At 46.7% G+C, this 15,549-nt stretch overlaps 1 protein-coding gene across 1 annotated transcript in view; it reads left to right on the top strand.

Moving 5' to 3' along the window:
* The first annotated feature begins 4,216 nt into the window (after positions 1 to 4,216).
* The window catches only part of rspo2 (R-spondin 2), a 101,721-nt gene continuing 90,388 nt past the window's right edge, over positions 4,217 to 15,549 (top strand). Inside the window, exon 1 of the mRNA XM_072270347.1 lies at positions 4,217 to 4,310. Coding sequence (XP_072126448.1) covers positions 4,217 to 4,310 — 94 coding nt within the window. The remainder of the gene's footprint in view (positions 4,311 to 15,549) is intronic.

Raw genomic sequence — 15,549 nt, 5'->3', positions numbered from 1 at the left:
CTACCCACTTGCTTCTATTTTGTGCACCTGCTCACAACGTTTACTCGGGGAGGTGCAGACTTCTGGACTGTGGGATCTTACTGTGCAGCCCAGGATCTGCAGCAGTTTTAGTGTGTGCTGGAGACAGCTGGAGGATTCTGCCACGTGTATCACCTTGTCTATGGTTATCAGTCATAAAGACTATGCAACTGGTCTACTGCCTTAAGTCTTACATCTTAGACTTCTTCTCAGGGTGAGGAGTGTGAAACTAGAGGACATAGAATAAGGTGACGATGGAAATATTTTAAAGGGATCTGAGGGGCAAATTTTTTATATAGAAAGTAGCGGGTAAGTACGAACGAGCTGCGGCTGAGGTGGGGACAATGATGACATTTAGACCGGTACATGGAAAAGTCTTGGAGGGAAATGGACGGAAAATAGGCAAATCGTACTAGCTTAGACAGACAGTTCATTCACCAGGGAGCAGGAGGGCTGAAATGTCTACTTCCGTGCTCCATATTACTCTGAGGTCCCACTCGCCAGTATCCTCCCCAAGCATTTCATCTGGGAATTGTATTCCAAAATTGTCAGCGCATTAGGATTGTGGAAAAGACTTCCTTCCTCAATACCTTAATGTACATTGGGTAAATGGGAACGACCTTTTGGTCCATTGCTCCCTGAACCTTTTCCATCCACCTGTCCAAATGGGATCACTGACCCCAGCTGAACCACTTCTTCTGGTAGCTCGTTCCTATCTACCCGCTACTTTCTGTATAAAAAAAATTGCCCCTCGGGTCCCTTTAAAATTTTTCCCTTCTCGCCTTATTCTAATGTCCCCTAGTTTTACACTCCTCTATCCTGAGGAAAAAGTCTAAGATGCAAGTCTTAACGAAATTGAGTGTGCTGATCTAGGAAGGTATTACAGAAAGTCTTTTCACAAAGCTAATATGCCAACAATCTTGGAATAGGTTTCCAACAAACTGTTGGTATTTTGATAGCAGTTTGTCACATCTCCTGGTCCCGCTGCTCTGCCAGTGCTGAGTCGGTCAGCTCCAGCGGAGCAGACAGAGCCTGAAGCCTGCACTGGCCTCTCATTATCTGTATGGTAAAATGAAGCAAGCTGTGCATGAGGGAACGGACCAATCTGAGTACTAATTAACTTCTCATTGAACTCTAATGCCCCTTTTGCTGTGCTCTCTCATACTACAGACTATGATTAGTTTAATTGTGCATCAGAGGGCTCTTGCCTCTGAGCCATTGAGTTGTGGAGTTGAGTTTAAGACTCAAGAGATTTGACAGTACATTCCTTGTTGTGGTGTAACTTAGCATTGCAGACTGGTTAGAGATGATATGAGTCTATAGAACAAGCCTTACCTTTAGAAGGTGTGAAAGATCTAGCTGCTTTTCTTCTGTGTAAGAAAAGTTCCCCTCAAGCAACATTGATGAGATTGATCTTTCTGACCCCTGCGAGGCACCCCTCCAACCTACACTTTGAGCACCTCGAGCGGAGTAAAGCTCCCAGCAGTGTTCTTGGACAAAACCTGATGGGCACATTCTGATGGGTAACTAGAAGCTTGGTCAGAGGCAAGACGGAAAAAGGCGGGATTCGCAAGTTCCTGCTTTAATAAGTAAGGCAGAGATTGTGCGGAGGTGAGATTAAAGGCTTGTATTCTGTGGAGAAGTGCTTCCTCCCAAAGCAACAAGCCAACTCTCCCATGGTGTCTTGAGATTTTTGTGTAAAGCTGTGATGGAGTTTAATAGACCACCTAGTTAGTTTCTTAGACTGAAAATGAACTGTCTAGCATTCCCTGAATAGCTGAGTTAATTCTTACACCAGTGTTGTCAGCCAGTGGCTGTGTGATGTAAAATCAACTGAACAGTTTATAAATGATCACATTCATTACAAATATCACTGTTCACCTTCTGTGGATTTGGACTCCGGTCACGACAATTTAACATAAGGACATTCCCGTCTTATCTTTGGCTGAATTAAAGAGGTAAATCATGGTCAGTGAGGAGGTTGATGGAACTGTGGTACCGGCCCTGATGGGATGCAGATGCAACTGTCGAAAAGGAGCAGCACTCCTGTCAAATCATTTTCCTTGGATGTCTAGGAACAGAGGATCCGTTGGGAGGCTACTCGGCCCCTTTATGTTGTTATGCCAGAATGAGAGCCTGGCCGGATGCTTACTTTAGCTCCAAACGCTTTCTGCCTCTTGTCCAACAGTGACGTGTTGGCCCCCATCCCAGATAGGGAGAGTGAGTCCCAGATTCCCGCAGCTCCTGTGACATCAGGTTGAGATTTTAGTACTTTGTACACAGCACTGTCCAGGGGCGGCAGCTGAAACCTTTTTGTGACTCGGTCCGCTGACGGGAGTTGAGCTACAACCTTTGACCCCGAGTAAAGGGAGTGAAGAGAAAGTGAGCAGAGATGGAGAGAAAGGAAGGAGCGGGACAGGGAGGGAGGAGAGGGAGATGGGAGGATGTACTGCTGAGGAGAAGGAACAGGGAAAGGAAAGTAGGAAAGAGGAGGGTTATGGAGCAATAGAGGAAGAGGTGAGGGAAGGGGAGAGGGAGAAGGTGTGAGGGAGGCACAGAGTGGGACTACCGGCCAATTAAAAATGAAGCTTTCCCTCTATAATCACCCCGTGAGATCCTTTCAAAACGGTGTGACAGACAACAAACAACCCCATCTGCCGCCTGGACAAGTACAAAGGGAATTGGTCAATGCCCCGTTACTTCCCTTGGAACCGTCCTCATGACATAGGAATCAATATGGTAGGTAAATGTTGGAGCCATCCACTAGAGATTTACTAGGGCTGAGTATATTCCTAATCAGAGCTCCCAGGTGGAGGCATATTTTAATTATTCATCCTCAGGCATTCCGCGGCAAGACCAGCACTCCCTGTCCAACCCTAACTACCACCGAGGAGGCGGTGGGATCAGCCGCTGCCTCGATCCTTCGCAGTCCGTGTGGAGAAACTGCCTCCACGGTGGTAGTGGGAAGATCCAAGTTCAAGGAGTATGGGCAGAAGGCGGGAACAGGGCACACGCAGCGGGCATGATGGGCCGAATGGCCCGCTCCTGTTTCCTGTATTTAGACCAAGCGCTGATGAATGTGTCCCCGAGCGGAACCCGCGGGCGGCGGCGCTCCCCTGCACCTGCTGCCCTTGTCCTTGGTGGGACGGGAGACAGATTTTGGGACGTGTGTCCGAGGAGCCCTGGGCGGGTAACTGCGGTGCATGTTGGAGAGGGTGCACACTACAGCCACCCACACTGTACCAGTGGTGAAGAAAGGGAGTGTTCAGGGTGTGGGATGGGATGGGGTGGGGTGGACGGGGTGCGGAGCGAAGTGGCTGCTTTATCCTGGATCGCGCGAAGTTTCCAGAGAGTTGTTGAGGGCGAGTGGCGGGTTTACCAAATGAAACCCCTACATTGGCGATTCTCGCAAATCTAACTTATTTCTGTCCTCAGTTCCAACCTTGAGCGCAATTTATCAAAATTAATGCACGCAGCTTTGGGCCCGAATGATTTAATTGCATCTGCACCCGGTGGCGTTATTGTCGCGTGTCGGCGAGGAGCGGGCGTGGGATGTGGGACGGTCGGAGCCTGCGGACCAGAGTAAGACTGTGGAGCGAGCTGATGTGAGACGGGAGCACAGCACCCCCTGTTAGTCCTCAAACCTTTTTGCACCTTGCATTGAAAAGCCGTGGTTTCTTTTCTCTCCCCCCACCCTGATCAGCAAGTACCACAGCTCCCAGCGTCATCCGAGGAGCCGCTACAAGAGGCAGGGCCGGGACAGACGCTGTCCAGAGGTACCAAGCACATCTCCATGCGCCGATGTTGCACTGATCCTCGCCGCTCTGGTCCGGATCCCGGGCTGACTGTTCAAACTCCTCCCGAGATCGCACGAAGCCTTGGTGTCCCCGACCCCGTGGAGACGGGGCAGGATTTAAGGCGGGGGTTGAGTGCTCTGGGAGCGGCTCCGTGCGATCGGTTGTCTGGGCGCCGGCTCGCCCCATCCAGGATGTCGCGGCTGGAAGGTGCCTGAAACCGGAATTATTCGGTGCGTCTACAAAGGGGGGTGGGGGCTGCAGGGAGAGCGGCCGGAGCCCAGGACACCCCCCAGTTGTTGTCAGATTAATCCGGACACCGCTGGGTGCGGGGGAGCGGAGCGCAGAGTGAGCAAGAGGTCCGGCGGCACGGTCCGATCCCACCGCACGGCCCCGGAGCACAGATGCATTTTCGACTCTTTTCTCTGGCCCTGCTTCTTGTGAACTGCATGGATTATGGGCACGGCCTGAGGCAGCGAGGCAAGCGGAGCAGGAGAGGTCAGTGTCGGCGGCGGGACCCCCCGACCCATTCCGCAAACTTCCACCGGGCGCGCTGCAGTTTTACGCGGAGAGCTGATCCTGGGGCGCAGCGCGATGTGTCTGCGCGCTGAGGGGTTGCCCTGTCCCGGCCGTTGGCCCGGGTCATCAACCGGTCCCCAGCCCAACAGAGAGGAGGTAGAAGTCCCATCGTATCCCACCCTCTCCGCGGCCGCTGCGGCTCCTGTCCCGGGCACGGCGGTGAGTGAGGGGAGAGAGGCATGTAACTCTCCCCAGCCCAGACTGTCTCAGATCTTGCCACCTCCCCACAACCGTCCTCAACTCCCTCCGCTTCCCCAGACCCTTCCCCTTCTCCAATTGCTCTCCAGTATCTCAACCCTCTCCTTAATTCCTCTCCCTTTCCTCAAACCCCTCTCTCCTCTCCAAACTTCTCTCTACCCAGTCCCCTCTTCACTGCCCAATCTCTCTCCCCATCCTCAATCCCTTTTCCTTCCCAAAAATCCTTTCACTGCAGTTCCTATCCTCTCCCAAACACTCCCCAACTTCTCTCCCCTCCCACTCCAATCTTTCTCCCTCCCCAGCCAAATTACTTTTCCCTTCCCCTACTCTGCTCACTTCCCCAATCTATCTCCATCTCCTAAACCCTACCCAACTCCTCTCCCCTCCCATTCCCTCTCCACCTCCCTACCTACGCACAACTCTTTCCCATCCCTTCTCGCCTCCCAATCCTGTCTCCCCATTTCCTCACCGGACCACTCTCACTCTTCTCTCTAAACCCTATTTCCAATTTATACTCCTTTCTCCAATCCCCTCTCTAAATCCTCTCCCTCTCCCATCTCCCCTTCCTTTCCCAATTCTCTCCTTGAACCCGACCCCTCTTTCCTCTTTCTCCAGTCGCTCCCTCTCCTTTGCCCACTGTCCCACACGACTTCCCGGGATCTGTTTCATTTCCCCAGCGAGTGTAGGTGTAGGTGGGGCTGAGATATCCCAACAAAACTCGGAGTTGTACACAGACGTGCCCAATGCGTAGGACCACAGGGTCCTGATACATCCCGACCCTCCCCAGTCGAGGCGGGAATTCTGAGGATCAATTCCCAGCAGGACTGCCTGTTTCTACTGTGAACAGTCATAAGCTCTGAAACCTCCCTCGCCCGTACTGCATTGATGGTAGGGCCGAACCTAACCGAGCTGACAATACTGAGAGAGTGTCACACTGTGAGAGGGGTGGTCATGATGGAGTGTGGGAGGGGATGTAATGAGGGAGTGTCACACTGTCAGATTTGCGTTACTGAGGGAGTGCCGTAGTGCTGGAGGGGCGTTAGAGGCAGCGATGAGGGAGAGTCACACCACGGGAAGGGGACTAATGAGGGGCTGTTGCACGCAATACTGACGGTGTGCATTTTTACGAGTAGTCATTCACATGAGACGTTCGCTGTAGTCTTGTCTGCCCGCTCCTATTTGTGTCATTGTTTCCCCGACACTTTGTTAACAGAGAGCAGGCTGCTCTCCTTTGGTCACCGCCAGAATTTATTGCCGAATGGATATCACACTATCCTGCCATTATTACATTGCTATCTGTGGGATCTTGCTATTCAGAATTTGGCAGTCTGATTTCCAATGTGGCTGTACCTGTTGGGGCTTTGGGGTTCGAAAGGTGCTTTAAATACGGTACAAAATCCTGTAGCGTGGAAGTGTTTCGCTACCGGATCAGAGTATGTTGAACATTATTTTATAGTGTGTTTGTAATTTTCTCAGACTAATAAACAGGAGATAACTTTGCTAAGTAGCTTGTGAGGTGTCAGGCGCGCTGTAGCGGTTGACTGGTCTGGTCGAGAGGAGCGCGGCTTGTTTGTGAATCCAATCAGACATAGGGAGGCTGGCTCTCAGCTGCCCTCAAGTGGCCAGGAAGCTTCCTCTCTATCACCTGACCGAGGCGGCTCAAACCTCCACGGCTCTTAACGTGATGTCAGAATCAGAATATGATTATTTTTTAAACTTGTTTTACATAGCCTTAGTTATTCGGTTGAGGGAGTGCATCTTGCAATCAAGCACTTAAGTTGGTTCTATACCATTGCTTTATAACCACCCATTCTCCTGCAACACTCCCTGTCTCTGTAACCACCTCAACCCCTACACCTCTACATCCCTTCCTACTTCTGCGACCTCTATAGCCCTTTCAACCCTCCCTATCGCTGTAACACTGTCAGACCCCTAACTCTGTAACCACCACAATCCCTCCCTGTCTCTGCAAAACCACTCTGGTCGCTACAAACCCCATATTTGTAAAATCTCCATCAGTCTCTGTACCCCTCCCTATCCATGTAAGTACCTCCAGCCCCTCCACTCTCTGCAACTCCTTCCAGCCCTAAGCACATCGCTCGCTCTGTAACCTTCTCCAAGCCCTTCATCCCTTCCTATGTCTGCAAATCCCTCTAGTCACTACACCCCTCTCTATCTCTGTGCCCCCTCCAGCTGTACACAATCTTGCTCCTATGTACTTGTCCAGCCCTTACACCACTTCTGATCTCCATGACCTTCATGTACCTTGGTATTTCTGTAACCACCTCCCGTCCTTTCACCCCTCCCTGTCTCTTTATGCCCTCCTGCCCTTACCCTCCTCCCTAAATGAAACACTACTCCACCAGGGATGTCTTCCAGCTACTAATTCCTTAGCACCCATGTCAACTCTCCTATTGTCCTCACCATCTGATAACTCCTCCAGCCCTTGTATCCGTTCCTATTCCCCAAGTGCTCCAGCCCTTACACCTGTTCCTAACTCTGTAAACTTACACTCCTTCCCCAAACCTTATGTTAATGCAGGGCATGGTATAAATAAGGAAACAAGAAGCAAATGTAGTGGGACTAATACAATTTCCTAGAGGGACTTTAATATACAGTGCATATACATTTTGCAAAGTAAATAAGCAGTGATAGTTTGGGAAATAAAATCATGATCTTATACCAGGTGGTTTCCCAGACCAGGATATTGAGGGAGTGAAGGGGAACGGTCTGCTTTATATCTAGTGCCGTACACCTTATATCAATTGGCTTTTAGAATAATAGAATTCTGCAAAAAAATGGAAATGATTTAGTTCAATCTGGAACTAGTGTTCTAAATCTGAACAAAATAATTGGGAACGCATAAATTAGTAAATTGGGAAACAACATTAATAAATATGACCATAAATAAGCAAGAAGAAACAGTCATAGAATTAGTACATAGCTTATATCAAGAAAACTCTTCAGAGAGTGAAAGCCTGGTAGAAAAAAATTGTCCTGCCGTGACAAACAAGAGTTATAGAACGCCTTAGATCAAAGTCCATAATGTCAGCCAAAAAGGAGCTAGAAATTTTCAGATGCCAGGTAAGGGAGACTGAAACTTGGATAAAGAAAGATAAAGCAGGAAATGAGAATTAATTAGTGAGAAACATAATAATAAACTTTCCACGGATCTGGAAAAAGGGAAATATGAGCAGAAGTTAATATGGTTCCTGTATAGACTGAGACAAAGGTAGCTATAATGGAGAACGAGTAGGCAGCAAGGAAATTAAACAAATATTTGGTGTTGATCTTCACTGAAGACACAGAGAAACCTTACTGAAACAGTGAACACCAGGACGAGAGGCGGAAAAGGCAAAGGTAATTAATGTTAATTGAAGAAAGCTGGAGAGGCTAATTTAACTGAAAGACAGAAGTTTCCCAAGTCCTGCACCCCGGGGTTTAAAGAAAGTGGTGATAGAGCGAGAGAATGTACCGGATATCATCTTCCAAAGATCCATAGCTTCTATAACAGATTGGAAAGTAGAAAGCGTGGCCTACGATTAAAGAAAGAAGCGAAAGAGAAAGAGGGAAGTGTAGAACAGTTAGCTCGATATTCTGGTAAAGCAAACTGCTGGACCCCATTGAAAAGTCAGTGTGAACAGAGAACTTCAAAGATAATAAAATTGACCAGAGTCAGTGTGGATCTATGAAAACAATACCATTTTTCACCAGCAGATTTGGACTTTCACAAGGCCATTGAACAACAGGTTATTAAACAAGAATGGGAGCACATAGGGTGTGTAATGGCTTGGTTGTTTGACAGGAGGTAGGGAGAAGAAGTAGGTCACATTTTGACATTGTTGGGATGGGTGGCAGTGGCTAATGGGATTTTCAGAGATTGGTTCTGGGACCCTGCTGCTCACAATTATGAGCAGTGATTTTGCAAGAGAGAATCAAAGTGAAGTATATTGAAGCTTGCTGGTGATACAAAACGGGGTGGCATACGGGGGCAATGAGGATATGGCGGAGAGGACTGAGGTTTACAGAGATGGGCAGAATGAATGGGTGAGGACAAGGCAGACAAAATGGAGTATAGAAAGGTGTGAGGTGAAATAGTCTATTTTTTCTATTTTTGTTCTATTTTGTAGAGAAAAAAATGAATTCAGAGCATTTTCTAAATGGTGTGAGTCTGAAAGGTATTGATATTCAGGGTATCCTTGTGCACAAAACACTGGAATTTAACCCATGCAGATAGAGCAAAGCAATTAGCAAGGCAAATATAATGCTGACCTTTATTGATTTGTGTAGAAGGGTAAAAATGTCTTGTATGCTACCAGGTGAGAATACATCTGATATTTGTGTAGAAGCTTGGTCTCTGTATCTAAGGAAAGATGTATATTTTTTTGTGATGAGAGAGTGTAGCAAAGATTCACCAGAGTGATCCTGGGATGAAGGATCCCAGATGTCATCCTGGGATGTCGTACAACAGGGCTTAAGATATCTAGGTATGCACGCTCAAGAGCTTAGTAGGATCAGAGATTCTCACAGGACTTGACAGGGGAGAAGTGGATGTGATGTTTCCCCTGTCTGGAATCATTCTCATTGGTCATTCAGGACAGAGATGAGAAGAAATGTCTTCATCCAGTTGGTAAATCTTCAGAATCATTCACCCTGGAAGGCTGTGGAGGCTTCGTCACTGGGTATATTCAAGAGAAATATAGACAAGTTTTTAGATATTTAGGGAATCAATATTGGAAGGTTAGTGTAGGAAGATGGCACGAAAATAACAGATCAACTGTCATCTTATTGAATGGCTACTGGGCAAGAAGTGCTAGATAGCCTGTCCCTGTATCTATTTTTCATGTTTTACATTCTATCCCTGAACTCCTCAAGCACTGTCACTGTAACACTCTCCAGCCCCTAAACCCCTCCCTTTCCCTGCAGCCTTCACCAATCCCTGTAACCCCCTCTGGCCCCTACACCCCCACTCCCCTTATCCCTGTAACCCTTCCCAGCTCCATAATCCTTTGCCTTTGACCGAGTCCTCCCCAGGTGTACCTGGTGCACTCAGCTGCCTGTACCTGATCTCTGCACTTTCCTTCCTGAACCTCAGCTTCACTCTTCCTCCCCACAGCATCAAAGTACCTTGGGCTGATTTATGGGAGAGGCTTGGTGAGCATTGGGATCTGAATGGAGTTAATGGGGAGTGGTGAAAGGAAAATAGGTTTAGTGCAGATGGATCAGCATGTTGACATCGTGTGGAGGCTTGTGTGCTTCAGGGACTTCATCAGGTGATGCCAGCTCAGGGCCACCCATGTTGGAATGACTGTGGACGAGATCCCAGATGAAGATTGATCCAACCCCAGCTCCTGACTGGCCCACCTCCCACCTCCCACCCCCGGGCCATGCCATATGAAACAATAACAACAAGTGCAGATGGTGCTTCTTGTCCAGCACGGGCTTGCTGGCTGAAGAGACTGATTGCATGCTGAATGACTAATTAGGAACCTTAACTGTGATGTAGCTTCTGTGAGCTCCTTCATGTTGTAAAGGCAAATAGTAGTTAGCTCCATCAGCAAAGGCTCCCTTACTGGAGGCAGTAAACCCTCACCCACCCAGAGCCTGATGTAGCATGGTGTCAAGTCTCACAGGACATGATACTCCAGGTTCTTAAAGATACACTACACTTACATACACTAGAGTAGGAAGCCTCAGTCTTGGTTAAGTCAAGTCAAGTCACTTTTTATTGTCATTTCGACCATAACTGCTGGTACAGTACACAGTAAAAACGAGACAACGTTTTTCAGGACCATGGTGCTACATGAAACAATACAAAAACTACACTGAACTACGTAAAACAACACAAAAACTACACTAGACTACAAACCTACCCAGGACTGCATAAAGTGCACAAAACAGTGCAGGCATTACAATAAATAATAAACAAGACAATAGGCACAGTAGAGGGCAGTAGGTTGGTGTCAGTCCAGGCTCTGGGTATTGAGGAGTCTGATGGCTTGGGGGAAGAAACTATTACATAGTCTGGTCGTGAGAGCCCAAATGCTTCGGTGCCTTTTGCCAGATGTCAGGAGGGAGAAGAGTTTATATGAGGGGTGCGTGGGGTCCTTCATAATGCTGTTTGCTTTGCGGATGCAGCGTGTGGTGTAAATGTCTGTGATGGTGGGAGGAGAGACCCTGATGATCTTCTCAGCTGACCTCACTATCCGCTGCAGGGTCTTGCGATCCGAGGTGGTGCAATTTCTGAACCAGGCAGTGATGCAGCTGCTCAGGATGCTCTCAATACAACCTCTGTAGAATGTAGTGAGGATGGGGGGGCAGGAGATGGACTTTTCTCAGCCTTCGCAGAAAGTAGAGATGCTGCTGGGCTTTCTTGGCTATGGAGCTGGGGGATTTCAGGTTGTATACTGTACACATTCTCTGATATTAAATTGAACCATTAAACATCATACACACTATGGGACTGGTGGCTATGCGGTCACACAGTGTAGTTCACAGAATGTATTGTATAGGACGTGGGGCTTCACTTACATACCAGTCCTGAGTAAGTTGGGTGTCAGTCCGGGGGAAGGTGGGGAAAGGCGCGGAGCCCATTCTACTGCCTTGCTGAGGATTTTCTCCATTTTCTGCTTTTCAGTGCGACAAGCAACATTCTGCAGCTTTTTTTTGTTGTTTTGCAAAGTCAGGACAGTGAGCTGGGCCCGACTATTCGTAGCTACTTCTTCAATGACCTTTCCCCTCCATTGTACAGCCGAAAGTAGGGATGTTCACCTATGACTGCACAATATTCAATTCCATTCCCAACTCAGCTCATGAAGCAGCTGGTGCCTGCACACAGCATGACTTGGGTAATGTTCAGGCACAGGCTGAGTAAATGCCACGTAACATTTGAGCAATCCAAGTATTACCGTAGTGTTTGCTGGTTATACTGAGCTTTCCCTTTCTGTATGGTTGTGTGGAGGAAATTCAGACTGGTTGGCAACTGGTTAACTCGCCAGTAAGACTCACCCATTATGTGCACACATGCTGCTCTCAAGTTAGTGATTGGCCTCTTACGTTTTGATGCAGACTTCTGTTGTTTCCTTAAAAGGTTTTCAGAATGAATTGTACGATGTAGCAACACTGCTGGTGATTAGTCGAGAGGTTATGTGACACATACTACGAGATATTGTTCATTAATCTGTAATACACTGGAATTTGGAAAACACTTCGTGTTTTTTGGGCTTGTGTATTCTACTTGTTCGGTAATTTTGATTTATTTCAATGGCAGCTTTATACTGGAACAACTCCAGTTTTCTAGAGAACGGAGTTACAATGGTTGCACGATTCAAATAGACACTCATTTCAGAATTGTATCCTATTGAATTCCAGCTTAGAAAATGTCCATATTTAGATCCCAAAAGCCTGGATGCCCATATGTCACCAATGCGCATCAATATTTCTAAAGAAAACATGTACCCCAGTTGAAATAAGTTAGAAAGGTATCATTACAGCATGATTTTAGCTTAACTATATACATGCAAACTCACTTCAGATTATAAGTAAGCCCTTTAGAAAATACTCTTGAAACCTTTGGTCACAATCCTGCCAGAACTCCGCCCCACAGGTCTTCAAGCAATCCCCTGTCAGAGGTAATCTCTCAGTGCCAATCTGATAGTCAATTATAATGGAACACAAAATCTTATATACAAATAATAAACAAATATATTTGCTTCATGGTGGTTTTTAGGTCTGCTCTTTTAACGCCTGTAGCAGCTGAAATAACAAACACAAGCATCCTGTGGAACGCATTAACTTAGCTGGGAGTTTACATTTGAACGTAGGGGTTGCATGCGACAATGACTGAGGCGGTATTCTACCACAATTCAGCTCAAATAACACGAACAAACTATTGATGAGTATATCTTAGGCTGGTAGCATTCCATTCTTGAGATCAGAAAGCTCTCCGATCCTGCAACACCTCTTGACAGACCCACTCCTCGCTCGGTTATTCCATATTGCCACTTTAGCGTTTTGTTTTGCACTATTTTAGATTGCCCTACAATCTTGGCAAGATTGTAACAAAACCACCCTGTTGTTTGGAGCCTCTCACTGTCTTACCTGTTCTATTTATTATTTCTGTGTGTACTACTGGTCTGCCAGCTTCACCTGAGCCAGAAACTCCGTGGCATCCTGGTGTGTACGACAAGAAACTGATCTGAAAGTAGTGTTGCACTGTCAGAGGTGCTACCTTTTGGAAGAGACATTAACAGAGGAACCACCTGCTCTCTCAGCAGAGGTATATGGTCTTGTTGTACAATATAGTGAAGGGGGAATGATTTCTTACCAATGTCAGGCAGATACCAATCCCTCCATCCACTTCACCGAATCAAGAGATCTGATCACAGTCATATTGTTTGTGGGAGCTTCCTTGTGGCTACTACAGTGGTCATGCTTAACCAGTACTTCACTCTGTCCATCCCAGAATGGCCCATAGCTAGGAAAAGTGCAAAGGAAGTGCAACGTTTTACTCCTGTCTGAACGTGGAAGGGTAGGGATCTGTCAACTGAAAGTAGAGATCTCTCAAGTGGGCAGTCCCCTGTAGAAGTTGGCGCAACCTGCAGTGTACTGAGGGTTTGGAGACTTGGTAGATGCTCAGGAACTCGATGAGTATGATCAGCTGCAGAATAAAGATCTGTCGAAGAAAATTATATTCACCAGAATGGCTGTAAGGGTGAACAAGGCCACCGGCCAAACTTAGTTTGGCCAATTGATTGGAAGAGCTACCACAATGTTTCCTGGAGCTGCAGGGGCAGTGTAACACTACTGCCTGCTAAAGTAGACCCTGTCCAGGGTTTGTAAGTGTTGTTAAGGCTGAGGCCCATGAGGATGAGGAGAAATAGATTCTGCTTTACAACATCAGCTGGCCATGGGTTAAAAAGTGGTATCTGTGTCAAATTACTGTTTGCTTAATGAATGGTAAGTAATAAATTCTGAGAACATTGCTGGCCCGTGTGGCATTTACTTTCTGTCCTCAGTTAGATGTTTGTGGTGGAAGGACCTACTGACATAACTTTGTTGGGTCAGCTTAGGCTCGAGCAGTTGGAGAGGGTCTAGAGTCACGTGTAGGATTACTCCAGGTGAGGATATCAGGTTCTCTTCTCCTGTTGGGTTGCTGTGGCAACATAACACCTTGCTGAATGCAGTTTCCATTCCAGATCAGTCTTTTCCACATGTCTAAATGGGTTTGGTTTACTATTGTCACATATACCGAGATACAGAGGAGAACTTGTCTTGTGTACTCTGTCCAGAGCAAATCATTATACAGTACTGTACATTGAGATAGAATAAGGTGAAACCGTAACAGTACAGAATAGAATGTAAATGCTACCGACAGTGAAAGATCGTTAGCAGATGGACCGTGAGGCCAAGAGTCCATCTTATCATACAAGAGTCTGACAGTAGTGGGATAGAAGCTGTCCTTGAGCCTGGTGGGCATGAACTCTTTCTCTGAATTTGGCACTGTAGGGTAAGGATTGGCAGGAACGTGACAATTTGGAGAATTGCAAGGAGAACCAGATACCCTCATAAGTTTCACCCTGGGATTGTTGAATATAATTCTGTTTTTCAGTGTGAATGATCTTTTGCTTATATGCAGGACCCCAAAACTACAAAAAAAAGACTTGCATTTCTTTAGTGTGAAATCAAAGATCCCCAGAACACCTGAAATTCTGTAAAGTCTTTTTTTCAGTCTGGGTTGATACAGGAAACACAATGGCTAAGTTGTGTACAACAAGCTCCCACAAAGAGCAATATCATGGTGGCCTGATAATCTGGGTCTCTGATATTATTTGAGGGATAAATATTGCCCCATCCCTTTCATATGTATCATGGGATTCTTTATATGCAATGAGGGAACAGCTGGGTAGTAAAAGGGGGGTCCTGATGAAGGGTCTCAGCCCAAAGCATCAACTGTTTACTCTGTTCCATAGATGCTGCCTGGCCTGCTGAGTTCCTCCGGCAATTTTGTGTGTGTTGCAGAGAACAGTTTAAGTCCTCTTTTGAAAGACTTCTCCAATGGTTCAGCATCTGTTCAGAACTACTCAGGATTATTGACTTGGAGCCGTGACCTCCTGTGTCAGAGGCAAGAGTGGTCAACCGAGTACTCTTGGTGATAACATATTCTGTTGCCTAACAGCTGCCCTCCCCCCACCCCAGGTTGGCATTACATCGGCTCTCTAGGTCTATAATGGAAGCAGGTGGGATTTAGGCAATATACAAGTGGTGAGTGGTTATAGGGTGCTACTGGGCTCTCAGTGAAGAACTCCCAGCATGCCCGGCCTGGAGTTCGTCTACATGGCATCTTTGGTTAACTTGCGGAACTTTAGGAGCATTTTTTGATTTGAACTGATGAGAGCTTAAAAATAAATAAAAGTAAAATGTATTTATTATCAGAGCACATACATGTCACCACATACAACCCTGAGTGTTTTGTTCCTGAGGGTATACTTGGCAAATCTATAGAATGGTAACTATAAAGAGGATCAATGTAAGATCAAGTAGAACATAGAAGACGACAAACTGCAAATACAAATATCGATAAATAGTAGTAAATAACAAGAACATGAAATAACAAGATAAAGAATCTTTGAAAGTGAGATCATTGGTTGTGGGAATATCTCAATAGATGAGTGTACTTATTCTCTTTTGTTCAAGAGCCTGATGGTTGAGAAGTAGTAACTGTTCTTGAACCTGGTGGTTCAAGTCCTGAGGCACCTGTACCTTCTACCTGATGGCAGCAGCAGTGAGTGAAGATCATGGCCTGGGTGGCGAGGATCTCTGATGATGGATGCTGCTTTCCTACGACACTATTATTTCATGTAGATGTGCTTAATGGTTGGAAAGGCTTTTCCCAAGATGTACTGGGCCAAATTCACTACCTTTTGTAGGATTTTCTGCTTAAAGTCATTGGTGTTCCTAC

The sequence above is a fragment of the Mobula birostris genome, chromosome 1, assembly GCF_030028105.1.
Source record: "Mobula birostris isolate sMobBir1 chromosome 1, sMobBir1.hap1, whole genome shotgun sequence".
Classification (NCBI taxonomy): Eukaryota; Metazoa; Chordata; class Chondrichthyes; order Myliobatiformes; family Myliobatidae; genus Mobula; species Mobula birostris.
Note: the sequence above shows the minus strand (reverse complement) of the source record. Positions and strands in the feature narration are given on the sequence as shown.